We start from the raw sequence: 26,924 nt of genomic DNA on the forward strand, positions 1-26,924 counted from the left end.
CCCCCAGCCTGGCAACCCGACTGAACCTCCAGGCAGGGTTTCGGAACAGGAAGGGGTGGGGCAAGGCGAGGGTTTGGCGCCTCTGCAGCGGGGCTTCCTCCAGCATGTGTCCGCTGCTCTCCTCAGGTTTCTGCGGCTCTGCGGAGGCAGCACTTCAGGAGAAGGCCAGGGAACTGGGAGTTCTCACTTCACCCTCTGCCCCCGGGCTCTCTGGGACTCTGCATCCGGCCAGCGTGGGGGGTTCCGAACGTAGGGTGCACCTACAAAAAGTCAGGGCTGCCTCCCCCTGCTCCTAATGATGCTTGCGAAGCCCAGTGTCTCCGTGGCCACAGCCGGGGACTGACGTGGCTTTTCACGTAAACACCAGCCGCTCCCAGAAGCGTTACGCGCGTCGCTCCCGTTTCAGCATCCTTCCACTAGGAAAATCCACCTCAAAACCGGCATCTCCAGCCAGACCCGAGCTCTTGGGTCCGGTGAGCCCAATGGGCTTTGGCCGAAGCCCCTAAAACTGTACAGACTCATGCCTAGCTGTGTACTGCTGAGAGAGGTGGGGACGGCGGGGAGAGGGGGGAGTGAAGCAGCCATGCCTGAAATTATGTTCCTCTGTGCATTTTAGGGCAGCCGAGGACCAGATGGCTCGAAGGGAAGGCCAGGGCCGAGAGGACACAGGGTAACTCTCGGAGCGTTTTGTTGCTGGGAGGCGAACGGCGGAACTGTTACAGGGCTCGGACCCAATGTCTTAAAGCCATTTTTTGGAGCTGTTTGTGAGCAGCGTGGCTTGTGTACATGGGCGTACAGCAGCGGTTTTCAAACTACTGGTTGCGACCCCGTACTGGGGGGTGGAATGTCGGGTGTGGGGTCTCGGCCGGTAGCAGGCCTGGCTCCTTGGTGGGGGGGAGCACACAGGGCTCTGTGCACTGCCCCTGCCCCGAGCACTAGCTCCACACTTCCATGGGCTGGGAACCCTCTGCCAGCTGCTTCTGGGGGCAGCCTGGTCTGCGGTGCCAGGAGAGGCAGGAAGCTGCCTGAGCCCCCCCCGCTGCACCGCTGCCTGGGAGCTGTTCAAAGGTAAACCCCTCCTGCCCCAGCCCTGCCTCCCCAAAGCCGGCGTCGCCTCCTACATCCCAAAGCTCCATCCTCAGCCCCACCCCGCAGCCCACACTGTCGCTAAATTCTGTTGGGTCGCAGCATCAACAGTTTTCTTCAGCTGGGTCATGAGAAAAAGCGGTTTGCCACCCACTGGCCTAAAGCGCCCTCTGCATGGGAAGCTGCGCCGGAGAGCGGCGCCTTGGCCTTACTAGCGTTCCAGGTCAGACCGCTCCTAAGCACGTTCTAACTTTAAGCATAAACCTCAGTCTCCTTGACGTGAGCGGGATTCAAGTAAGTAGCTTTCCTGAATCGCTTCTGAATGACCGGCAGGCACAGAGCCACCTAGGGCCCTATGCAGAGATCTACCGTGGAGATGGCAGCGACGTGGGGAGCCGTGGCAAATAACCGTGCCAACTCCCTGCACTTGAAAGGGCTGAATAAACTCCTCCGGGCTAGTAAGGGGGGAATACCAAGCCAGCGGGGAGTTTAGATAAAGTTGGAGCCATAACTGACGCAAAACCAAGTCTACCTCTGTAAAGGCCCTGTCACTTTTACTCTTGGCAAAGCTCATTCCTGGTGCCAAACTTGCCCATGGAGGCCTGTGAATTTGTGTTGTGTAGTGGCAGTCAAGTCCTCCCTAGTCATATTTGTTTCTTTACAGGGCCGCCCAGGCCAGCGCGGGTTGGTTGGAATCCCAGGACTCCCAGTAAGTAGCCCTACACCCATACTACGTCTCAAACTCATGAGTTCCCAAACTGGGGGGGCGTGAAGAAATTCCACGGGGGGTGCGAGGCAACCGAGCCCCCCTCCCCATCAATCCCGTCCACACACCCCCAGTCAGTTCCTTTTTTTTTTTTCCTCAGAGTTTTGCTGCTATTGGGGAGGGGGGGGGCATGAGGGTTTCTCAAAAATCAGAAAGGGGCGTGATGCCGATAAGTTTGGGAACCACTCCTCTAACTCGTGGGAAATGTGTTGCGGAGAAGAGATCGGGACTGGTTGCCACAGTAGCATGGTTCAGGCTGGAAAGCAGAAAGCAAAACTGGGATGCCTGGTTGGCAGATACAAGTGTAATTGTCTCCCAGCGGAGGGCATTATTCCAATCTGACAGCACCACATCAGGGCACAGGCCTTGTGCGTGTAAGTGGGCGTGCGCTTCAAAGCATAGCAGCTATGGCACGCCTGCCTGACAGCATGGAAACAAACAGGCAGCAGGCATGCGAGTCTGGCTTGCTCCTCAAGGGCACGATTGCTTCTTTCTCAACCTAATTAGGCATCTTAATTGCACCTTTCGCTGCTGGTGCTGCAGTTGCACATGTGCCGACTGAGGGTTTATTGAAAACGTAACCCTTTCTTCCCTGCAGCTCCCCGATTAAGGCTGAGATAGTTTGAGTTAACAGTGCTTGCGAACCTCGGCCGCACTCTTTGGACTGGGCTGTCTGCAATCAGTGGTTTCCATAGCAGAGCTTTGGCATGAGCCAGGCTTGAAAACGTGGGTCGTATTCTGCCCCCGGAGAAGCCGGCAGTAATGTCAGTGGGCGGCAGATTCAGGATTCCCTTGTTACAATAAAAATATTCCAAACCCCGCCAGAAACACAACTTTTTACCTGCTGGCAAGGAATGTAGGACATAAGACTCTTGTTTAAATAGCCTTCAGAGGACCTGTTGCTGCACAGGCTTACATTTGACAAACAAGCTACAATGAGCAGTTGTGGGCAAAAGATGGTAGGGCAGAAAAATAGACTTAAGGAACTGGGCATTTTTGTCTGTAGCAGTAAAAATAGGTTTTTACCGGCTGCTCGGTTTTATTTTTTTTGGTTAGAACGTTGGCCCGCGGAGGCGGGTTGGGGCTGTGAGCAGTTGTTTGCCCAGGGTGGTGAGTAAGGGATAGGCAGGAGACGCAATGCTTGTTAATGAACGCAGTGCAGTTATAAGCACGGACGTTTCTCCAGAAGGATTCCAGCCAGTTTGCACATTTAGTTTATTTCTCTTGCACGAAGAGGGCATCCAGGGAGCTCCAACAGAGAGGAGGACAATGTCGGACTAAGCACTGTGCAAACCAACAACAGGAAACACCCCCTGTTCCAGAGAGGGCCCGGTCTCGGATTTCGATGGCACATAGCTGGTGAATAAAGAGACAGGCAGCAGGAGGGGAGCAGAAGACGAGAGAACAGTGGGGACAGATGTGATTGCATTAATCACTCTTTTCCCTGTAGGCAGACTTTAGCACTCCCATAGCAAACAACTGCACGCGCGTAAGAGTCTCCTATTCCCTTTTGTTTAAATTGCTCCTATAAAAATATTTGTATTTACTTTGCTTCCATGGTTGCCCCACCTGTATCCTGTAAAAGCGTCTTTGCGTCTTGTATCTTCGGCACTTACAGTCCAAGCACCTGTTTGAATTCACAGGCTCCTCTAAGACAGAACTCTCCTTTTCAGGGCTTACGAGGCGTTCCTGGAATAGCAGGCCCAGAAGGAAAGCCTGGTACACAGGTTCCCATTCTATACTATATACTTAAATATTCTTCATTGTCTTGTATCTAGAAGACTTACCTGGCATTGCCCAGGCCCTTCAGGGAAGGGGGCTGGCAGTGTGGGGTGCAGGAGTCAGAGCAGGGCCTTGGGCAGGGGGCTGGGGATGTGAGGGGGGGAGTCAGGGTGCAGAATGAGGAGGGGCTCAGGGCAGAGGATGGGAGGGCAGGAGTTGGGGAGGAAATGGGGGGCTTAGAGCAGAGGATGGGGGTGGCTGTCGGCTTGTCAAATGTGGAGACCATGCACCCTGCCTGCCAGTTTCTCCCTGTGGCTGTTTGGCACGGGGGGGGGAGGGCACATACTACACCCTCTAGTTTGTCCCTGGGGTGGAAGTGAGCTATGCACCCTGCCTGCTGGCTTCTCCGCAGAGGCCAGACCGGTGCAGGGGTGTCCGGGGTCGGGGAAACATGCAGGCCGATCCCGCGGGCACTCCCCAGGCCGGGGAACGGAGAGGGATGGTGAGTGTACTGGGTGACCTGGCAGTGCTGTGGGGAGCAGGCTGTGGCTTCTCAGGGAAGGGAGGGGGGGCTGTGCTGCCCGGCCCCGGCAGCACCCTCGGCCTGGCATGGTGGCAAGCGCCAGCCCCAGCTGGCCACTCTGTTCCTTGTGCAGCTGCCCCCTTGTGATCTCTTTGTAGTATAGCTGTCCCCCATACTTGCTGCCCCCCGTGGCCACTCCGAGCAGCCCTCTCCCTCTCCATGTTATGGAAAACAATCGTATTCCAGGCACATGCCATTTTTCTGGCAAAATGAAACAATTGAATTCCAGGCACAACAAACCTCTGAGCTTGCTTTAAGTTAGGAGAAGAGGAAGCTGCATAGCACGTTTGATGGTCCTAGCTCTTACTATTTAGAAGGATAATAGAGATGTAGCCATGTTAGTCTGGTCTTGCTGAAACAAAAGACAGTGCGGCATAGTCCTGTCTTTTATTTAGAAGAAGTTCTTGAACAAACGGTCTCAGACAGACAGATGCACAAATCTCTAAAAGATAGATAGATAGATAGATAGATAGCCATGCCAGCTACATGGGCCAGCGCAGCAGGTGAAAGTTGCTGTGTTACTGCATGTCGTGTTAAATCTGGTATTCGTTGGCTTCAGTTGGTCTGTCTCTGGAAAATTTGGTAAGTCTCTTAGCAGACCCCAAAAAGCAGGGAGGTACGTCGGAACCAGGCCTGGGATTTTCAGATCTGGAGCCACACTTTCTGGTCTAGGCCCATCTCTGCATAGTAGTGAGGATTTGACAGCACCAGCTTGGGGCTGGCATAGTTCATATCCTTCCTTCCTTCCTTCCCAGGAGCCTCCAACTCTGCTCCGGTGTTCCAATTCACTCCCCAACCCCTCTCTGCCAATTCATTTCTCCTGTCTCCTGCAACTCACTCCACCTCCTCCACTCGCACTGGCGTGTTCTTGTTCTATGTCCAGAAACAGCTCTGCCAGTGACCTTCACCCAGCGCCCACAGCAGCCAGGGCCCTGTTGGCCCAGTCCCCAGCCCTCCGTGCACAGATGCTGCATAGAGCCAAACCGCATGGTGGTTTGTGGGAAACTGACATTTGTTGAGAGCTAGCAGGAGGCCCAGGAATGCCTTGCTTCTGGTCTAACCTTTCATAGGAATTAGTCCTCAAGTTTCCACTCAATTCCAGCATGTGTGCCTAGTGCACTTCCCTTGCAGAGAAGGGTGAGCTCGTGTGCAAACCCGTGTTCATAGAACACAGTACTGGGTGGGAACTGGGGGGAGGTTTGTGATCTCTCTGGGTCCTTATCATTTGTCTGACTTATCCTGCAGGGTGTATCGGGTACCCGGGGGAGCCCTGGCAGAAAGGGACCAGCTGTGAGTAGAATTCCTTGTATGTTTGTTTTAAATTCTTCCAGTCCTTTGAGCCACATCGACGTGATGCTAATATATAACTCATGTATATAGCTTTTCATCAGTAGATCTCAAAGCACAACACAGTCTTTCATGGTTTGATCCTCACTCGCTCCTGTGTGGCAGGGCAGGTCTATTATTACTGTTGTACAAAAGGGAAACTCAGGCACCGAGAGATTAAGTGACTTGCCCACGGTCACCCCAGAAATCTGTGCCAGAGCTAAGAATGAAGCTGTCAGGCCCTAGACTAGTTCCCTAATGATGGTGACTCCTTGAGAGATGATCAAGCCTGGCTTTAGCTGAGCTAACTAGTCAGCCTGGCCCTCCTGGGTGTGCTCTCTGAGTGTCGAGAGGATCCTGCTCTGAATTCAGACCCAGAGTTTTGGTTACAGATAGGGGTTTGTCACTTAATGCCCTGCAACACCTTGTTAATGGTGATTTCACATAGTCATACTGCCAGGCCTGGATTAAGGTCTTCGTAGGCCCTAGGCTCTCTCATAATCATAGGCCTTTAAATTAGATTATATATAAATATGTAAGGGAGAAATGCTCTATCGCCTATATGCCTAATATTTAATTGCATGTTATAGCTGAATGTTGGTTGCTGGCTAAAGATAAAATTAAATTAAATGAGATTGCCTATCTCCTAGAACTAGAAGGGATCTTGAAAGGTCATTGAGTCCAGTCCCCTGCCTTCACAGCAGGGCCAAGTACCATCCCTGACAAATTTTTGCCCCAAATGGCCGCTGCAAGAATTGAACTTACAACCCTGGGTTTAGCAGGCCAATGCTCAAACCACTGAGCTATCTCTCCCCCAAACAATAGTGACCTATTAATTTTGATTTGGCCATTTTCTTTTCTTATTTTCAAGTCCATTATGAATTTTTTGTAGGCCCTAAATGTTTTTGTAGGCCCTAGGCTCTGTGTCTGTTGTGCCTAATGGATAATCCAGTCCTGTGTACTGCAAGCAAACTTGCTGTGAGGGTCGTCTTAGCTTCCAGCACTGATTTTTCCATGTTCGATTATCAACTAACAGTGACCCAATTCAATGGTACCAGATTTAACCTGGCATGCTTGCGAGATGACACATCACATGCCTCACTCTTAGGGCTGAGACACAACTGCATCCTTCCGCCTCAGGTGCCACCTTCCCTCTCCTGACCCATCTCCCCTTCTGACGCTGCCCAGGTCTCGCGAATCCTGTGAGCTGCTCTCACGCACCGCAAAACCACTGAGTTCAAGCTGCAGCCTGAGAAAGGCCCTTGAAGTGCATTGTAATGGGTGCATCTGCCCCAGCCTTGTGCCACGTTGGTGTCTTCTCTTCCTTTGGCTGTCAGGAGATAGGAGAAGGATTTCTGTGGCTAAGAAATGTGCCATCCACACCTGCTCTCTGTGCAGAAATGAGCAAGAGAGGAGAGGCTGGAAACATTGGCTGTTTCTAAGGCACTTTTGGTGCCACTGGCTTGTCAAACCCAGCTCTGAGGTGGGATCAAGGGAGCCAGCAGCTAGAGCTGGCTGGTTCACAGATTTTCAAAATGGAAGAGCAGAGACAAAAAATTAAAATCTCCCACAAAATGAAATTCCAAACCCAACTTGCTTCAGGTTGATCCCAACATTTTCACTGGGGTAAAATCACACCCTGTTGCGCGGGATGGGACTTTTTGCAGTGGACCTTACGTAATGTGCACACTTTTGAAAACTGAAATGCGGGTGGGGTTGAAAGGGAAACGTTCCGAGTTGCAAAGGTGGAAACGTTCTGTTTCAGTTTCCCGGGGCTGCTCCGTTTCAGGCTGGTTCTTTTTTAAAGAAATTTCATCCGTGACCAATCCATGAGGAAATCCACAGACACTCAAGAGCCAGCTATTACGGAAGGCTGCTCCAGGGAAGCATGCAGCTGTGGGTACAAATAGCTTGTCAGGAGCACCAGCACTGGTCCCATGGCAGGCTGCAGTGGTGCACCTCTGTGTGTCCACTTCTGCTTTCTTCCCCACCAGTAGCACTTCCCCCTCAACTCTCAGCATGCGTCTCTTGATCTTTTGCTGTTCTCTGCAGGGTGTTGGTGGCTTACCCGGTAGCAGAGGGCACGATGGACCTCCTGGACCAATAGTAAGGAGCATCTTGAGTCTACATTATTTGTCTGTTGTGTTAGTCTACCCAGCACCAAAGCAGAAAGTCAGCTGCCGTGCTGTGTGTCCTGGGAGGCAGGTGAATGGTAGAGGCTGAGATTGATAATGGCTGGCAAGGGGTATGTTGGTGTTCTCTCGCTAGGAACAGGTGGGAGGCGCCAACCCCCTAGAGCACAAGTTTCTAAACGTTTTCTTACTGCATTGCCCGATCCTCCTTATCACTGATACTTGGTGTGTTCTTCTTAACGCTGTCTGTCTTTAGCCATTTGTCCATATTTCACTGTTACATACAGATTTGGTGTGACATATAGCACCAAAACCCCTACCCTCACTAACTTCTGAGCTCACTTATGTTGAACAGTTGCTGGGTAACTGAACCAACGCCATACGGTGATTGGAGGTGAGGGCTCCATATGTCAGTATTTTTATGTGACTCATTGGTACATCTGTGAAGGAAATTAATGACTGTATTTTATGTGTCAGATTTTCCCCAGGAGCATTAAAGCTTTGTATGAGTAGCCTATTATGAAAATGTGATGTAATAATAATACATAAAATCCACCATTACATAATTTCTCCTCCTTGCCCCCGGGAGCGTGTGGACCACAGTTTGGGAACTGTTCTTCTAGAATACTCTTAAAGGGTTTGACCCAACACCTGTTAAAGTCCCTGGCAAGTGCCAGGTGGTGGAAGTGATTGTTGGCTCGTGCCTTAAATGGAGAGAAGAATAATGGATCCCCAGATTGCTCTGCCTGACAGAGACCTCCGAGAAGGAACTTTTTATCTTAATCGTGGAACTTTTGTCGTGGATGGTGCCCTGGTAACATTACACCCTGGGCTTATATACAGTAAATAAGGCTGCAATGAACTTCTACAGTGAAAACTCGTCTACAAACCTCGTCTGTACAAACCTCTCCGAGGTACACAAGAACAGGGGGCTCCATCTTGCATTCACATGGGCTACGTCTAGACTGGCATGATTTTCCGCAAATGCTTTTCACGGAAAAGCTTCCGTTAAAAGCATTTGCGGAAAAGAGCGTCTAGATTGGCACGGATGCTTTTCTGCAAAAGCACTTTTTGCAGAAAAGTGTCCATGCCAATCTAGACGCGCTTTTGCACAAAAAAGCCCCAATCGCCATTTTTCACGATCGGGGCTTTTTTGCGCAAAACAAATCTGAGCTGTCTACACTGGCCCTTTTGCGCAAAAGCTTTGTGCAAAAGGACTTTTGCCCGAACGGGAGCAGCATAGTATTTCCGCAAGAAGCACTGATTTCTTACATGAGATCATCAGTGTTCTTGCGGAAACTCAAGCGGCCAGTGTAGACAGCTGGCAAGTTTTTCCGCAAAAGCAGCTGTCAACCTTGTAGTTGTAAATCCAGCCTGCGGGATGCAGGCCAAGAGAGGTGCTTTTGCGGAAAAACTTGCCAGTCTAGACGCAGCCATGGTGTATTGCCAAGAGGCAATGGTTCTTCCCTTAAGGGATTTGGAGGCAATAAGCACACAAATTTGGTGAAGGCGTAAAGATTTTACTAAGCAAATATTAAGGTAAAATACAATGCTTAATATTAGAGTAAAATACAATGAAGCAAATCTTAGAATACAATATAATACGTATTAAGCCTAAGCAACCCTCAGAATAAAATGCAATGCTTACATCCCTTCTGCTGCCGGGAACCCCCTGAAGAAGGACAGCGGATGGACCCCAGTGGCCAGTGTGTAGCACCTTCTGCAGCTTCGGTCTACGCCAAGGTTCCAATGTTAGGAATGTCTCCGGCAGTAATATACTGTTGGATCTACAGTAATCACACCTGTTATTCTGAGAACCTAACAAGATCGTTGATACATTGCATGTCTTCCCGGATCCAATAATTAGCGTGGTGATACTTTGCTTATTTTCCCAGGCCAAATAATTAGCATTATCAGGTAGGAAGCATTCAGCAAAGCTAGCTATGTGATCTTCCCAAGCCCTTCTGCACTCCCAAACCAAGTGCAAGTCCTGTCCTAGAACTTGTTGAAAGTCGACAGTACATTCCTACACTGTACCATCTCGAGCAAACAGCTAACTCTTTGAGAATCACAAAAGAATAAGAAGAAGCAAAAAGCACAAATGGCTGCCTAGGGCATCCGGGCCTGTAAGAAAATGCAGGCACAAAAGGAATTATTGTGGTACGCCACCTAATTTCCTCAACCTCACAATTGTCTTCTGCATTTCCCGCATGGCCCCTAGAAAAACTCGACAGTCTCCACGCTTCCTAGTGAAAACCCAAAGGCGCTGCCCATCTAGCTGAGACATTCCAGCGCCTTGAGAGTAAAAAGCATGGGACCTGCTGCTGGAGCAGCCAGTAACAAAGCTGGCAGGGAGCCACAGAGCAGTCGCTTTGTGAAGTAGGATTTTGGTCTTGTGTTCCAGATGAAGCAGGGGTGGCAGATCACATGCTCTGGAGCGGGTCTCGGAGTCCATCCAAGATAGTGCGTGCAGGAGGGAATGCGCAGAATATTCATACACAGCTGAAACGGCCTGATAAGGTGATGTGGTTAATGACACCCCTCCCCAAACGTTTTTCAGGGCCCTCCAGGAAAACAAGGACCAGATGGAGACCAAGGGTCACCGGGGCCACAGGTAAGAGCTGCTAGTGATGTGCGCGGGATGATGCAGCTGCATGAAGCTCCCTCACATAGCCTGGTCTTAGGCTATGTCTGCACTGCAGCCTTTTGTCGGCAGAGACAATGCAAACGAAGTGCTCATTAGCATTTGTCGCGCTCTCATTTGCATATTCTCTGCCGATGCTTTTTGCAGAAGAGATTTTTGCGCAAAACCAAGCAGTGTAGATGGGGCCTTTTTGTGCAAAAAAAAATCCTTTTGCGCAAAATCCTATATACAGGCAGTCCCCAGGTTACGTGGATCCGACTTATGTCGGATCCCTACTTACAAACGGGGTGACACCCCGCACTAGCTGTGCCCCCTCTCCCCAGCAGACCATCGAGACGCGCTGCAGCGGTCTCGCCGCCCATATCCTCCGCAGCGAGAAAAGCCGCTCTGCGTCTCCCTGGTCTGTTGGGGGGGGCCCCCAGTAGACCAGGGAGATGCGGAGCAAAGTCGCAGAGGACACGGGCGGCAGGACTGCGGCGCGTCTTGGTGGTCCCGCCGCCCGCGTCTCCCTGGTCTGCTGGGGGGGGGGCGCAGCTCATGCACCCCCTTCCCCTCCAGCAGACCAGACTTTTCTCGCCGACACCTGGGGTAGAGCAGCTGGTGCACTGCCAGGTTGGTCCCCGCAGCGCCGCACCTCGGCGCTACGGGGACCTACCCGGCAGCACCCCAGCTGCTCTGTCCCAGGCGTCCAGATTCAGCCGCTGTTGAAACTGATCAGCGGCTAATTCCAGGAAGCCCGGGGCAGAGCAACTCTGCCTCGGGCTTCCTATAGTCAGCCGCTGGTCAGTTTCAGCAGCGGCTGAATCTGGGCGCCAGTTCCGACTTACATACAAATTCAACTTAAGAACAAACCTACAGTCCCTATCTTGTACGTAACCTGGGGACTGCCTGTACCTCCTTTTTTGAGGTATAAAGGATCTTACGCAAAACGGCTTTTTTGCGCAAAACGGCTTTTTTGCGCAAAACGGCCCTATCTGCACTGCTTGTTTTTACGCAAAAAGCATCGGCAGAGAATATGCAAATGAAAGCGCGACAAATGCTAATGAGTGCTTCATTTGCACTGTCTCTGCCGACAAAAGGCTTCGGTGTAGACGTAGCCTCAATGACAGAGCCCCGTGGCTTCGCTCAGCGGTGCCACAGAGAGATCCGTGTGAGACTGGGTGGGTCCCTGACTTGGAAGCGCTTCCCGGGGTAGAGAGCTGTAGAGGGCTGCTTGGTAATGGCAATTTGAAACATCAGCCATGTTGCCCGACTTCAGGGCAAAAGGACTCGTTAGATATTAGCTGGGTATGTCCATGTCCCAGCTCAGTTCATGCTCTGAGTTGTAGATTCTCTTGCATCTCCCAATACCCTCAGCCCCATGTCCCGGCTGCCTCAGGCCATGCGACCTCTTGAATTGCCTGTCTCCTCAGCAGAGAGAGAAACAGTGCAGCCTCTTTTCCCCTCCCCATCACTCCCCCTTTGCCAGCACAGGCAGCGAGTGGGGCAGACTGTGTGACTAGCTGAGGCTCCCCAAATGGCTCAGCGTTGCACCTGTCTGAATACTGGAGCTGGGTGGCAGGTTTTGGGCAATACTTGGGGGGTTTGAGGAAATATGCAGATCTGGGTCGACCAAAACACTGGGTGGAATTCGCCGTTTCCGTTGTTTGTCAGGAAAACAACCCAAACCTGCTCTTTCGAGATGAACCTCAATGTTATTCAATTCAAGAAAGAAAACAAGTTAAAACCCCTCAAGTTAAATGAACTTTGTTGCATCCAAAGTAATCTTGAGGGGTGGAGTGTGGTGGCCAAAGCGAAGAATGGGTTATTCACACAGCTCTACCATCGCCCAGTAACTTACCCTTTGCAGCCTGACTCTAAGCATCCGTAGTCCCCACTGGAGCCAGTAGGAGTGAGTGCTCAGCGCCTCTCAGGATTAGACCCATAAAGCGCAATGTCTGTTGGGATGAGCTTTTAGCTGGGGAGGTCTATGCCCCCTCGTTCTTTGTGATCTCTTCTACTGCCCTTCCCAGGCCAACGCTGGCACCGGACCCGACCACCTGTATTCAAATCAGCACTACTACCTTTGCTCCATTTCCCCTTTCTCTCCTGGCAGGGACTGTCTGGTAAACCTGGCTTGGAAGGACTGCAAGGACCTGTCGGGATGTATGTAAGTGCTCCCCATGCCCAGCTGTTCCTAGAGCAGAATGAGGCCCCATAACAAGCAGACAGCTACAGGAAAACTTATTGGGCAGAGGTGGAGGGAGGGTGAGCTTGGAAAAACAAGCAGTCCAGACGGAGGCCCCAAGGCACCCGGCATGTCCAGCATTCTGTGTAAGGAATTCACACAGCTGCAGGCCCAGCACCGTAGGCTACCCTGGGTATTTCCCTGGAATTTCCTCTGTGCCGGGAACAGGGCACACATCCGGGAGAATGACTGGCTCGTAAGCCAGTTTTCCAACCCCGGCCAATTGCCCCCCTACTTGAGTGGCAGAATTTATTCCCCTCCTCTCGGAATCCCAGCCCCAAGGATGGTCTCACCAGAAGATGTTTGGTGACTTCTGCCTTGTTGCATGGAGGAAATGGGGCTCCTGTTTCTATGAGGTTTGGAAGCCACCATGTTGCACTGTGTAACTCTCGGTCCTGATCTCCAGATTCAAGTGAGACGGGTGGTTGGTGCCTTCGCCTACAGCCTCTTTCCCCATTCAGCGGGCACGAGGTCTCGCCTTCTGCTCTGGCAAAATGGGCGCTGTCTGTCCTACTGAGCCCCTCTCTGCCTAGCTGTGTGTCGTTTGAATAAGGAGGGTGATGCTCCGGACAAGCACGTCCCATTCTGGGGGGTGTCTGGTTTTGAAATGCCCATTGGCAGTGCTCTCATGAGGTTCTCCTGACCCGGTGGGAAGGGGACAGGGATAACTGTGAGGAGAAGCCAACTAGACATGGCACTGCTGGCCAGTGTGGCTGGGGGGGCCACAAGACCCTCATTTGTAGGAGGCCAGTAAGGTTAGTTGAAAGGGAAGGGGGCTCATTTGAGGGAGCCAAATAAACAGAGAGAGATGTGGGAAACCTGGACCTGCATGATGGTCTCCTCGTCTTCTGGATGTCAGACGCAAGCACCACCGTCCATGAGCTGCTAGCTTCCTCCGCTTCCTAGCTGTCGCTGAGAGAGAACACAATGTGCCCACCTGAACTGACCAGTATCAATGGATTTCTCTGCCCCAGGGCTACCCAGGACTGGTTGGGGACCGAGGAAAGCCAGGACCCATGGGTGGAAAGGTAGGACTGCAGAAGAACTCCAGAGATGAAGATCATTGGGAACTCGGGGGTGACCTGCGAAGAGCTTTTTGTTCCCCATTTACTGAGGTGGTAACTGTGGGGAGGGATGGCTCAGTGGTTTGAGCATTGGCCTGCTAAACCCAGGGTTGTGAGTTCAATCCTTGTGGAGGCCATTTAGAGATTTGGGGTAAAAAATTTGTCAGGGATGGTACTTGGTCCTGCTGTGAAGGCAGGGGACTGGACTCAATGACCTTTCAAGATCCCTTCCAGTTCTAGGGGATAGGCAATTTCCAATGCTAGGAGCTGGGTGTAGGAGTGGCCTGTGTAGGGTGTGACTGTACTGCTCTTCCAGTCTCTCTGGCTTCTTTTGTGCCAGCCCATCCCTGTTCCAGTCACTTCCTGACAGACCAACATTGAATGGGAAAGGTCATGGGGGTGGGTTAGAACTCCGAGGGGCACTGGCTATGCGATGATACAGCTAGCGTGAGAGCAAAACGAACACACAGAAATCCTGCTACATCCGTTCATCAGCCCAGAAACAGAGAGAGGCTCAGAGTTGCGATGGTCCCAACGAATTTTGGGCTTCTTTGAAATGTAGGCGTTTGCATTTCCAGTGCCTGGGGTTTGACTTCTTATAAGGACCTGTTCAAAAGATGGGACGCCAGATTGAAATGTGGGGTGTTGACTCTGGCCTAGCTCAGATCAGCCTGGCACACTTTTGTCTATGAAGTTGCCCTTCAGTACATCACCAGGCTCCAACTTTGTCTCCACCAACACGTCAGTAGAATTCACCTAGAGAACTGGTCAGAAAATTCGCAGACTCCCTCCCTCACCCCTCCACTCCCTGTCCAACACATTATCAATAAACTACAGCCTATATTGGAACAGGATACCATACTCAAAGAGGCTCTGGGAGACAGACCCATAGTCTCCTATAGACAACCACCTAACCTCAAGATGATTCTTACCAACCACCACAGGACATACCACACTAATACCAACCCTGGTACCTTCCCTTGCAACAAACCCCGTTGCCAGCTTTGTCCACATATTCATTCTGCTGATACCATTATTGGACCTAACCAAGTGAGCTATAAGATCAAGAACACATATTCCTGCGCATCCAGAAATATAATCTATGCTATCATGTGCCGAAAGTGTCCGTCTGCTATGTACATTGGACAAACATCTCAGACACTTCGCCAAAGGATTAATGCCCACAAAACAGATATCAGACAAGATCACAAAGAGAAAACAGTTTCTTGCCACTTTAACCAGAAAGGACACTCTCTAAATGACTTAGCCACCTGCATTCTGCTACAAAGACCTTTTACATCTGCACTTGAAAGGGAATCCTCTGAACTGTCATTCATGTTAAAATTCGACACTTACCAACAGGGACTTAACAAGTCTTTGAACTTTCTCACCCATTACCAAGACAGTTTCCCCAATTATCACCTGTAATACCATTAACTCACAAACATCCCACTCTCCCTACCTTTAATATCAGCAATTCACAGACACTTACCTTCCTTCCTCCCCCTTCCCACCCCCCCGCATCCCCCTTCTGTTCTGCAATGTGATTTGTCCTTTTCATATTTGTTCATTTTTTTAAATTCTATCCTTTGGTATATATGGTTGTGACTACTTTCTTCCACTATTTGATCTGAGGAAGTGGGTCTGGCCCACGAAAGCTCATCATCTAATAAACCATCTTGTTAGTCTTTAAAGTGCTATATTGTCCTGCATTTTGCTTCAACTACCCCAGACTAACACGGCTACATTTCTATCACCCTCCACTCCCGCTATTTTCTGACCCGCTCTCCTTAACCTTAGTCACCCGTATGGGGCGGTGGCGGTGGCTGCTGCTGTTCCCGGGCGTTCTGCTGAAGAACCGAACACAGACGAGCTTCTCTCTGCTCCTTCTTTCAGGGAGAGCCCGGAGTCCGAGGCCCACGAGGATTTCCAGGCAAAGACGGTCCCAAAGTGAGCATCGTTCCCTGCCTCTCGGTAGAACCAACCTGTAGCGCACCAGGCCCGATCTGTTTTCTGTGGGCACTGGTAGCTCTGAGGAGATCTCCATGCCCAGAGGTTAAATGAAACCGGAGGCGGACGTGCTTAGCCTGAGCCTCTGTGGTGAGAAGCTGAAAGGTCTGATCCTTGTCTCTCTCCTCACGCAGGGTCCCCCAGGCCCACCTGGTGCGAAAGGCCCCCCCGGCCCACAGGTATGTCCTGTCCTGTCTTTCCTTTCTGGACACATGGTGAGATGCTGTGGGCACTGCCAGGGCTAGGCCGGTTTTGCCAGTTCATTTAACACTGGGGTGAGAGCCTGGGGCAGGGCCAGGGCTCTTGACAAGGGTGTGGCTGTGCTGTTCCAGGGCTGTGGCCCTTGTGACTCCCAGCACAGTGGTGAGCAAAGCATCTCAGTGCCAGCCTCCGCAGCGGCCTGCCACGCCCAGCCCCCGATGTGGTCAGGCCGGTGAGGAGGAGGGTGGAGGCTGGATGTGCCCCTCTCTGGTTTCCAGGGTTACCGTGCCACAGCTAGGACAGTCCAGCCGTGGAACGTGGCCAGAGGCGTTTCCGTCCCCACCTGTGCAACCTGGACCACGGCCCAGCCAGGGGCAGCAGAGGAGCCCTCTGAGAGGCTGGGTCCGAGTCGGGGACGTTGGGTCTGCCTGGCGCAATGAGAGACAAAACAAGGGGCCTCCCGTCTCGACTACAGCCTGGGTCCACCTCCCTCACGACAGGCCGTGTTATGGCTGCTCCTGGGGAGGAGCAGCTACAAGGGGCTGAGCAAATCTGCTTCAGTGGGAAGCTGCTGCCCCCTAACAGGAGCTGGCTTGCTGCCCCCCTTCCACCTCCAGGCATTAGCCAGTTCTCAAGAGCCCCGGGGGCTGCCACAAGGCAAAGGCAACGCCCACAGAATTCCCCAGGCTCTCCCCGTTTTGGCCGGCTCCGCGCAGAGGCCGGCGCTGTGACAGGAACGCTGGGCTTCCTTCCTGAGCCCAGGGAATAAGTCGGTGCCAGTTAATCTGTGGCAGCGCTTTAGCTGCGCCCGTTCTGCACCAGCAGCATCTCTCTGGAAGGGGAGCGTCTGTCTAATTCCGCTGACTCGAGACAAGCGTTTGCTTTCCCGTCTGCTGATCTGATTTGCTGCTGCCGCACTGTGTGAGCTTCCTGAGGACGCGCACGGCACCAGTCCAGTCACATAGGCTGACGGGGGCGGGGTGGGACTGGGGCAGGCCGGTGAGGCAGGCGTAGTGCCGGGGTGGGAGGGTTGCCCCCAACAGGCAGTAAGGAAGGTGGGGCGGGAAAGGGACTTCTCTTCCCTCTCCCCTCTATAGGACAGAGTGGGACAAAATGCCTGTCCCTCTGTGTTCTCTTTAGTCCCCACATCTCCAAACTACCCCTGGACGCCCCTCACGCCCTCATTCACCAAGTGACTCCATTCAGCCTACTTCTCTCCCAGCTCAAATCTTCCTCAAGGCTCATCAGCTCCCTCCACCCCACCCCACTGCAGCTCAGACAGCCCCTCGCAGTCTGAGAACTGCTCATGTTACTACATAACTTCTCCTCAGCTCTGAACACTCCTCCGCCCGGCACCCCGTGCCGCCCCCTCCCCCCCCGTTATCTGCACACACACCACTTGCAGCTCAGAGAGCCTCCCGCCCTTTCTCCTCCACTTGTGGGGAGCACGGGCCTGGAAGAGACCCTGTATTTTGTGTGAAGTAGGATAACAAGTGAAGAGATGCTCTCGTCTCTTTGCAAACACAGGCGAGCCCTGGGACACGGCATTTATGTGCTTGTGGGAGACGGTCTCTGTTTTGGTGGCACCATGTGAAATAAACTGTGATCTGTTTGCATTATGGAGAAGCTGGGCACATTTCTCCCCCCCCCCCCCCCCAGCATGAGACCAGTGGCTTCCGGGCCCAGATGGGAGCAAATAATCTTCCACTCTTATGGGTAAAACCAATTTGTTTCAGGGCAGAGTGGGAGACCCAGGTCCTAGAGGGCTTCCGGGACTGCTGGTAAGTGGAAGATCAATAGCTGTGCTAATGCAGTTACCCCCATTCTAGTCTCCTGTTATCTGACATCCATACCCTTCTGAGAGACTAATTTGTCCCTGTCTTTTGGCTGAGGGCTGCCCTGAGTAAAATGATTTGAGGTCTCAGTCCGGCTCTCAGTGGGCGTATGTCCCAAGTCCCTGGCGATAGAATGGGTCTGGAGACAGCACTGCTGCACTGGGTCAGGGTACGGCGCAGGAGGGAAGCCTGCATGGCTTATGGTCAGCCTTGGTGTTATTGAAGCTATAGAGGGACTCTGATTTTCTATCACTCCTCACCTTAGCACCTCAGTGCAGCGGCCGACTGTCGGAACTTAAACACCGAGAGTGTGTGGTTTGGAGAGCACATCTCCCCACCTACATGCACCAGTAGTTGCATAATTGTTCTTTCCTGTGCACAGGGGCCTCCAGGCATTCGGGGGCCAGATGGCATCCCTGGGAAGGCTGGTATTCCAGGAGAAAAGGGGCCAGTGGGGCCGAATGGGGCTGCTGGACTGGCTGGATACCAAGTAAGTACAGATGCTAATTTCTTAGACTGATGGCGTGACATGAGAATGACCCCGTTGGTTGCCCCTTCGCTTACAAGCGGGATTACAGATGTGCTCCATGAGCTGGGAGCTGTGACCAAGGAGAGGTCTCCTCTCCTCCAACTCCATGGCTCTGTTACATACTGTGTAGCTACAGATCTGCCAGGTACCTTACCCAGTTCCCCCAGGATCCGCGGAGTAACCTGCATGTCCATCCTAAGCGCTGCAGGACTGAATCTCTGGTGTCCCCAAGCCCCTGATAAAACCCATGTGTGATGTTAAATGCACCGTGCTCTTCCCCCTCCCTCTCCATCTGGGCATGCCATGGGCTCCCAGACTTTACAGGGGTGACCCGTCAGGTGCATTTAGTCCTTTGGGGACCCACCACTGTGCAAGAATGACTGCCACGTCTAGGAGGTGCATACGGGCTGCGAAGGCTATTCCAGCTGCAAGAGTTCTCCAACCCCAGGTCCCCTGCTTGGCTCTAACCGGCCCCAGCCTGTCCTCCTCCCGCAGCCGCTCTCCCCGTGGCTGGGCCGTCATTATCAGGCTGCTGACTAGCCACCTGCTGACCCCAGCTGATTCCTCCATGCTGCTACTGTCCAGATCTTGCTCCCCGTGCCACTGCCTGCTACCCCAGCCCAGCGTACGTGAAAGCATGGGGCGGGGCACTTCTAGGCTGCACCCAGGGCAGAGAGTGATGGGGGCAGGTACAGCCGACCCCACCCAGCCCTCTGACAACCCACTCATGGGTCAGCCCCCACCATTTTTGAGCCTCGCATTAATGGAACCAATCGTTCACGTCTCGGAAGGGGCACCAGGCGCGCGACGAAAAGATAAAACTGGCTGCAGGTTTTGGGAGCCCCCCCGAGCCCTCCCAAAGGGGGCCTGGTTTCCAGAGGGCAGGAGCTCAGCATGGTCAGAGAAGCAAGCCCCTCCTCAGGGGCTTCAAGGTGGCACCCCAAATAACTAGTCACTTTTGAAAATCTTGAGCAGCATAACTTGCCCTGCCGACGACGGGGTTACGATGGGCCCCCGGCATGCCACAGCCTTATGCTCCGCTCTGCATGCGAGATTGGCAGGGTCCATCCCATGATCCAGCACCCTGCCTTGTATTCACTGCTTGTGTCTCTGGTAGCCCAGGGCGACAGCAGGAGGCTCTCCCGAGGCAGTCGCTGTGGAAACTCCTCCAGCTCTGTGTAGATGGCCTAGGCCAGATTTTCAGCCTTTAGGACCTGTAGGCTGGGGCGGGGTCTGTGATGGGCATTTCTGGCACCCCGGTAGCAATGTAGCCCATCAGGGACTCATTACCGTACTCACAGATTCCATACTTGATGGTCGCCTCCTTTGCCAGCTCCCTTGTTCTTTCAACATGGGTTACTCAGTGCACCAGGTGTGGCCGTGAAGTTTCCCAGTGGATTGTGCCCAAGGTGCGAACACCAGGATATAGTACAAGAGACTTCGGTGGTGATACACAAGCCTTTACATAGACACGCATGGCTGGCTCGTCCCATTGGCCGGTGAGCTGGGTGGTGCTCAGCGTGTTCCATCAACACAGCTCCGTGTGAACTGGGATGTGCTTGCTAATCCCGTTCCTGTTCTTGCAGGGCCAGGCAGGGCCAGCTGGGCCTGGAGGGTCTTTGGGGGAGATAGGAGAGAAGGTAAGGAGATGAAAGGGGCACTTGGCTCCATGCCTGGGCAGTTGCATGGGCTGGGGCGTGACAGGTTCAGCACCGCTGCACACCCCCCTTGGGGATGGGAGGAGAACAAGAAGCAATCTGTCACCACAGAATTGTTCTCTGCACGTGTTAGAATTCTTCTTCCTATGGCAAACACAGTGCAGTCCCCTCTAGGGGCTGGGACCCCCATGCAGGCAAAGTGGCAGGGTTAGCGGGACAGGAGGAGGTGAAGCTATCGCCCCAGACACTTTCCTGCACCCCCTGCAGCCTCCTTCTGGTAACACTGAAACTTGACCCTTTTGCATCTCGTCGACGTGGCCGTGTGCCATGGGCTCACTCCTCTGCCTTCCTGGCAAGAATTGCATCCCAAGCCCAGTCGCTTCTGAGCCCAGCTCTCCTGCACCTGTTGCTTGCCTGCAGCAGTCCTGGTCACACCCCAGATGAGTGCTAGTCCTGCTTACCAAGGAGGGGACCCACCCAGGCTGAGACACGCTAATGCACATGCCCCAACCCCCACTGTCTGGGGCGGGGATGAGAATACAAACATGGAGAAATGTAGGTAGGAGCATCTGCTGCACTGGAGAGTCAAACCCTGAAAACTCTCCCAGCACGTCTGTTCTCAGATGTCCCAGCTTGGCGATGTTGAGTCCTTCGTCCTGCGAAAGTTTGAATGGCGGAGACTCTTCAGTGCAAACTCCGACTCGGAGTAGCTGCTCTAGGGACTGTCCTGTTTCTTTAGGGTGAAGTGGGGGAGCCTGGAGAAGCTGGCATCAGAGGCCTGGATGGAGAGCAGGTAGGGTGGGAATGTCTGGTTATGGTACAGCACTTTTCATCCATAGCTCTCAAAGGATCATTCTCTCCATTTTATAAAGCGGGAAACTGAGGCACGGAGCATTGACTTACCCAAGGTCACCCAGCAGGCCAGTCGCAGAATCCCAGTCCAGTGCTCAGTCCACTAGGCAACACCAGTAAATAGCTCAAGAAAGTGTAGCCTCTGTCCCCTTCTAACAGCCCTCCCTCTGGACTTTTCAGTCTCCCTTCCAGCTGCTGGGAGTAGTAGAGTCGGGGCTGCGTGTTCCAGAGAAAAGCTGTGATGGCCAAGGCTTTCTGGTCAGCTTAGTTATTTGAGTTGAGCATTAGTGCAGCCCCAGGACAGGCCTTCAGGCAGATGATACGTCTGCAAGGCAGGCGGGGGTGTAACACTGGTGAGTGTCTGTTGCAGGTCCCCCTCGGAGTCTGTCACTTGTGGCTCATGAGCTCCAGCTGTAGCAGCTCGTGCTCTTAGCTCTGGAGTTCCCTCGTTCAGTCCCTGGAGCAGTGGTCCCCAACCATTTAAGGTTGCCGGGCGCCAGGGGGCGTGGCTGTTCGCCCGCCGGGCGCCAGAGGCGGCCCCCCCCCATAGCCACGTGCCCGGGGACAGGCCCCCCTCCAAGCGCCGTGCGCCGGGGCCGACGCCCCCCTCTCCAAGCGCCGCGCGCCTGGGGCCGGCGCTCCCCCCATGCTCCACGCGCCAAGAGCACGGGCGGCCAATCCGCGGCGCTCCCGGGTCCGGCACTCACCGTGCGCCACGTGCCCGGGGCCAGGCCAGCCCCAAGCATTTGGCGGGCGCACACAAATGTGCCCCATGTTGGGAACCACGACCCTAGAGTGTCAGACAAGATGGCTGCCGTCCCTATGGCAACCTGCCGGAAAGAAAACCAAGTGGGGATATTCACCTACTGCTCCCATGGGTGTCCTCACCAGGTTGTCATCTCCTGGGCGACTTCCAAGATTGCCCTCTCAGTGTAGAGTCACAGGCATGTTACTCTTCGGCGCGCGCGCTTCATAGGTGCGTAAACTCACGAGCTGGTCTGTTTTCCCCATTAGGGTTCCCCAGGACTCCCTGGCGGGGAAGGTCGGCCTGGGTCCAAAGGCGAGCAGGTCAGTGCCCAAGACGAGTTCTAAAACCTGCTTCAGGAAGCTCAAGTCCTTGCGTGACGCTAACACCTGACGGGGATTTGTGGGCAGAAGCCCGGATAAAACTGCTCCATGGTGCTTTGGCACTTGGCGCGCAGCAAACCCGCCCCTGGGCTCAGAGCCAGGCCTTTATTCTCATCCTGTCTCTGGGGTTCTTGTACCACGGAAACTGGAACTTAAAGGGAGGCCTTTACCTACAATTAATAACTGGGCACTTTTAAAAAAATCCACCTTCCCCACAGGCAAGGCTGAGGCTGTTGCAAATCAAAGAGTCCTCCCTTCGTTCTCCTTTCATGCTGGGCTTGCTTTGCACGAGGAAAACACCCCAGTGCGTTTCACATTCCTGCTCTGCAGCAGCTCCACCAGAAAGCACGAGCTCTCCAGCTTTTTGGAGGCCAGCTGGCACACTTGTGGGGTTGGGAATAAGCAGCCAAGCCGCCCAGGCTTTTGCAGTTCACCCATCACTACCATCGGCACCCGGGGCAAGATCTTCAGTAGTGTCTAAGGGAGTTAGATACCCAGTTCTCATTGATTTTTCCAGTGGGAGTCGGGCACCTGATTCCTTCCATGTAGTTGCCTGGGGAGAAGGGTTCCATCCCTGGCAGCTGACAGAAGACACCATCCTCCAGTAGCCGTAGTTTTGCTTTGTCATTCACTACTGCTCTCCAGAATCCACCCTCTCCAGACAGCCCCAGCAGTCAGCCGCCTTGTGCTCTCATTGTGGTTCAGGGGAGAACAATCACCCTTCAAGAAAGCCCAGGCCATGTGTCCCAAGTTCCTCTGGTTGGGAATTTTCCTTTATTCGTTGTGATATATTCTATCAAGAGCTGGATTGGGAACCCAACAGCCTTAGCCCCTGCTTTCCAGATGTAGGATCTATCCGGTTGCTGAGGCATTTTTAATTATTTCTGTTCGACAATCAACAGGTGTCCACACCACGGCTGGTAAAGTCCACTGGATAGTAATACTTGTCTTCTCCCTCCTTTCCAGGGGGAGGCAGGAATCCATGGGGCTCCAGGTGTCCGTGGAGGCTCTGGCGAGCCAGGAGAGGAAGGGCCGAAGGGACGTCCTGGGAGACCAGGGCAGCTAGGAAAAGAGGTACGTCTCTGACAGGTGACCCAGCACTGTGGTAGCCATGTCACTGTGACCCATGAGAGAAGGCTGCAGTTGTGGTCCTTGAGCAACCAGGGAGAAATGCTTTGGATGGCTGGATTATTAGACTCAGCTAAACTCAGGGCTCTGAGCTGGGCTTGAAGGTCATGTCAGGGCTGGGGGAGAGGATGGCGTGGTCACATAGGGGGTAGTGTGCTGTGATCAGCAGCTGGGGACCAGCCCTGGCAGTCCCCACGCAGGTTATTTTCCTGGGTGTTTCCTGCTCTTTTCTGCAGCAAGCAGAGCTTTGACCCAGGCAAGGAAGAAGAGCTAGAGATGTCAGGAAGTCCCTAGGATTTTGAATGGAGGGAGCTCAGATCCCACTGCGAGGGTGGCAGCATACCTGATGTCTGTGTCTGTGGGAACAGGGCGGACCCTGTAGGCAGAATGAGTGTCAGAGAGAGTTTGATTGGAAAGTGCTTTTTTGACATCTCACCAGAAACCTTTTTTCCTGAGACTCGTTTGGCTGCAAATTGAAAGGGACGGGAACAGTGACCCAAAAGAAAATTTGATTTTCAGTTTTCCAACCAAAACTCTGTACGTTTTTGTTTTTTTAGGACAAATGACACTTTTGTGAAAATTCTCAGACCAAAACCCCAATTTTCCATTTAAAATGGAAGAGATTTGTCCTTGGGTTTCTGAACTTCTTAGTATGGCAGTTCTGTCTGTGAGCTCGTGAGGGGCCAAGGACGTGTAAGATTCTGCATCTGCCCCCTCGGCTCCCATCACCCGCTTGCTTGGGAGTTCCCTCCTTACCAATTTCAACCCATTTCTCCTCGGTATTCGCTCTGCTTCTGCTCTGAGATTAAAACCACTGCCCTGCCCACCTCAGAGGCACAGTAGTGTTAGAAATGAGCCTCCAGAAACTGCCCCAGCGCTTTAATTCTGTTACAAACCACTAGAATTCCATCATGTGACAACGACAGACCTGGCACTTGGAGATCTCCCTGCCAGGGGCAGAGGATAGAAAATGCAACTTGGGATTGAAATGACACACGTGCGTTGCATGCAAAATAGCCTCCATTGTTGTTCTGGGAACTTGGGATAGAAGGAAGCCTGACAGTAGATAAACGCAGTGATCCCTAGTAATAGATTGTAAGGTGAGAAGAGGGCCTCCTTGCATTAATTCCTGCTTCAGCTAGAACAGATCTCTTAGAAAAACATCCAGTCTTGATTTTAAAATGTCTCGTGATGGAGAATCCACCCCACCCCTTGATATGTTGTTCCCATGGTTAAATACCCTCATTGTTCAAAACACAGACAACCCGCCAACTTGAAGCAAATTCCCCCCAGCAACTATATACCACACCACAGTAACTCCCACTCTGGAACCAATCCCTGCAATAAACCTTGGTGCCACCTCTGCCCACATATCTACACCAACGACACCATCACAGGACCTAACCACATCATCCACACCATCACGGGTTCATTCATCTGCACAGCTACCGACGTAATAGATGCCATCATGTGCCAGCAATGCCCCTCTGCCATATCCATCGGCCAAACTGGACAGTCCCTACGTAAAAGAATAAACGGACACAAATCAGATATCAGGAGTGGCAATACACAAAAACCTGTAGGAAAATATTTCAATTTCCCTGGACACACAGTAGCAGATTTAAAAGTAGCCATCCTGCAGCAAAAAAACTTCAAGAACAGACTTCAAAGAGAAACTGCAGAGCTACAATGCATCTGCAAATTTGATACTATCAGTTTAGGCTTAAACAGAGACTGTGAATAGCTAGCCAACTACAAAAGCAGTTTCTCCTCTCCTGGTGTTCGCACCTCCACATCAGCCGCTAGAAGTGGGCCTCATCATCCCTAACTGAATTGACCTCGTTATCTCTAACCTTACTCTTGATTGGAACTCTTTTCTTATGCCTGTGTATTTATACCTGCCTCTGGAATTTCCACTATGTGCATCTGACGAAGTGGGTCTTTGCCCGTGAAAGCTTGTGCTCCAATAAATCTGTTAGTCTATAAGGTGCTACAGGACTTCTCGTTGTTATTGTTCAAAATGTCCACCTTAGTTTCCATCTGAAGTTGTCTAGGTACATCTCTCAGTCATTGGATCTTGTTATAACTCGTCATGGCCTGTTAATTCACCCAACATCTCTACGAGTAGAAGGGCTGATACAAAGAGGGCTGTGATTAATTGTTTCATGTCCATTGAAGGAAGGACAAGACATAATTGGCTTGTCAATAGCTAGGGAGACACAGGTTAACCATCTGGAAACCCTCTCTAACTATCGGCATGATTAAGATCTGAAACAGGCTTCCAAGGGAGATTGTGGAATCCCTGTCACTGGAAGTTGTTAGGAACAGGCTGGCTGATGTTAAGAACACGTTCAGGATGATCTAGGTTTGCTTGGTCCTGCCTCAGTGCTGGTCTTGATGACCTCTCAGACTTTGTGGTGCTTCCAAGCCCTGCTGAAGAATGCTTTGCCATAGCAGTTGAAGTCCCTTGAGAGTCAGCGTAGGGGACTGATGAGCATGGAGAGGACACACCTGGTGCAGCACATGGGTGCTCACCGAACTGGAGCTAAAGTTTGCTGCTGCTTCTTTGCAGGGTGACATCGGGGATCCCGGAGATATGGGAGAGCCAGGGCCCAAGGGCGAAAAGGTGAGGAGCCTCTCTTCTGTTTTCCTTTAAAGTACCTGCATTGCCTCTCAGGGCCTGCTTGGTCCCAGTTGCTCTCTCACACCTTTGTAAAGCGCCTGGTCTCCAGATGAGATGTGCCAGGCTCACAGAGGCAGATTAGGGCTTTGTGGGGCCCTGGGCCAATGCAGTTGGGGGCCTTCTACTCTCCCACTTCCACCTGCAGTGTCCCCTACTCTCCCCCCAGCAATGGAGCCAGGGCTTGGGTGTTTCCTGTGCTCCTTAGCAGGAGCAGCAGGCACAGTGGGACAAGCCCCTGTGCACTCACCCTGTTCTCTGGCAGGAGCGCTGGGCAGGCAGAGCTGGTTGGGCTGTGGAGACGCCCATTTTCCATTAGCGCTGGCCCAGTGGCTAATCTGCCATTACACTGGAGTGCAGTCATTTTAGAGCTGAGATTTACGAACCCAGCAGGGATTTTTATAATCCTCTTTGCTGCGTGTTAATGATGTTGGGCCACATGTTTGCCACCCAAGATGAGTTTAAAACCTGCATTAAGTGTTAATTTAGATGCCGCTTAATTGTTGGCTCGTTTAACTCCAGTTGATTTTACTCATTCAGGTCTGTTTAATAACACATCTGTTTCTACTCATGAACAGGGCGACGATGGCCCTAGGGGCCCTCCTGGAATGCCTGGACCAGGTGCCATTATGGGAGAAACTGGTGAAAAGGGACTTAGAGGCGAGAAGGGGCAAGAAGGTTTACTGGCAAGTACAGTGAGGACCTGAATCCCAGGGGGTTTCCCCTTAGGGCGGGAGTTTAGGTCTAGCTGGGTATATAGGGGAGTTCTTGGATTTATTTGCCCAGGGCCATGCCAAACGTTCACAGCAAAATTGGAAAACCTCAACAATTGATGATGTTTTATGTCCTGTTTCTATTTTATCCAATTAATCCAATGAAATTTCATTTTGAATTAGAAATTTTGTTCGGAGACAGGTCAGGTTTCACCCCGATGTGTTCAAGAATCTGACACTGTGCGCAGTTTTGTGCCAAAACTATCCACTGGCAAGCAGTCCAAATTGTGAGCCAGCGTCACTTGACACACAGCCACGAGTGTTCCTCCCCGGGGCTGCTCCTGTGGGTGCTTTTAAGTCTCAGTGCTAGTTTTTGAGTCTCTCACTAGAAGTTTGAGTTCCTGGGGTCAGAAAAAATGGATCTGTCAATATCCAGGCATGTTTCTGGCTCCCAGTTTAGAAGATTTTGTCCCTGAGTCTTCCGTCCTCTATCCAGGTGTGTTCTTCGGGTTGTCCGTTAGGGTCACGTTTGTGTTTGCTGGTCATGTTGATATTGCCCAGTAGGATGCATATGGGTCTGCCACCTTCCACACAATTGCCTGGTTCCCTGTGAACCTTCTGCGGTTAGATTTCAGCCTTT

General features: G+C 52.4%; 1 protein-coding gene across 5 annotated transcripts in view; it reads left to right on the forward strand.

Annotated features, from left to right (window-relative positions):
- LOC102452610 (uncharacterized) overlaps positions 1-26,924 on the forward strand; it is a 223,612-nt gene that overhangs the window by 169,748 nt on the left and 26,940 nt on the right. For 4 of the 5 annotated variants that reach the window (XM_075905925.1, XM_075905926.1, XM_075905927.1 and 1 more), the window contains 18 exons: positions 617-670; positions 1,751-1,795; positions 3,526-3,579; positions 5,403-5,447; positions 7,536-7,589; positions 10,176-10,229; positions 12,355-12,408; positions 13,461-13,514; positions 15,447-15,500; positions 15,695-15,739; positions 17,498-17,542; positions 17,979-18,086; positions 19,712-19,765; positions 20,523-20,576; positions 21,650-21,703; positions 22,730-22,837; positions 25,464-25,517; positions 26,150-26,257. In XM_075905925.1, coding sequence (XP_075762040.1) covers positions 617-670; positions 1,751-1,795; positions 3,526-3,579; positions 5,403-5,447; positions 7,536-7,589; positions 10,176-10,229; positions 12,355-12,408; positions 13,461-13,514; positions 15,447-15,500; positions 15,695-15,739; positions 17,498-17,542; positions 17,979-18,086; positions 19,712-19,765; positions 20,523-20,576; positions 21,650-21,703; positions 22,730-22,837; positions 25,464-25,517; positions 26,150-26,257 — 1,098 coding nt within the window. The remainder of the gene's footprint in view (positions 1-616; positions 671-1,750; positions 1,796-3,525; positions 3,580-5,402; positions 5,448-7,535; positions 7,590-10,175; positions 10,230-12,354; positions 12,409-13,460; positions 13,515-15,446; positions 15,501-15,694; positions 15,740-17,497; positions 17,543-17,978; positions 18,087-19,711; positions 19,766-20,522; positions 20,577-21,649; positions 21,704-22,729; positions 22,838-25,463; positions 25,518-26,149; positions 26,258-26,924) is intronic. The other variant, XM_075905928.1, reaches the window with a different exon arrangement.

Source organism: Pelodiscus sinensis, chromosome 22 (assembly GCF_049634645.1).
Source record: "Pelodiscus sinensis isolate JC-2024 chromosome 22, ASM4963464v1, whole genome shotgun sequence".
NCBI lineage: Eukaryota > Metazoa > Chordata > Testudines > Trionychidae > Pelodiscus > Pelodiscus sinensis.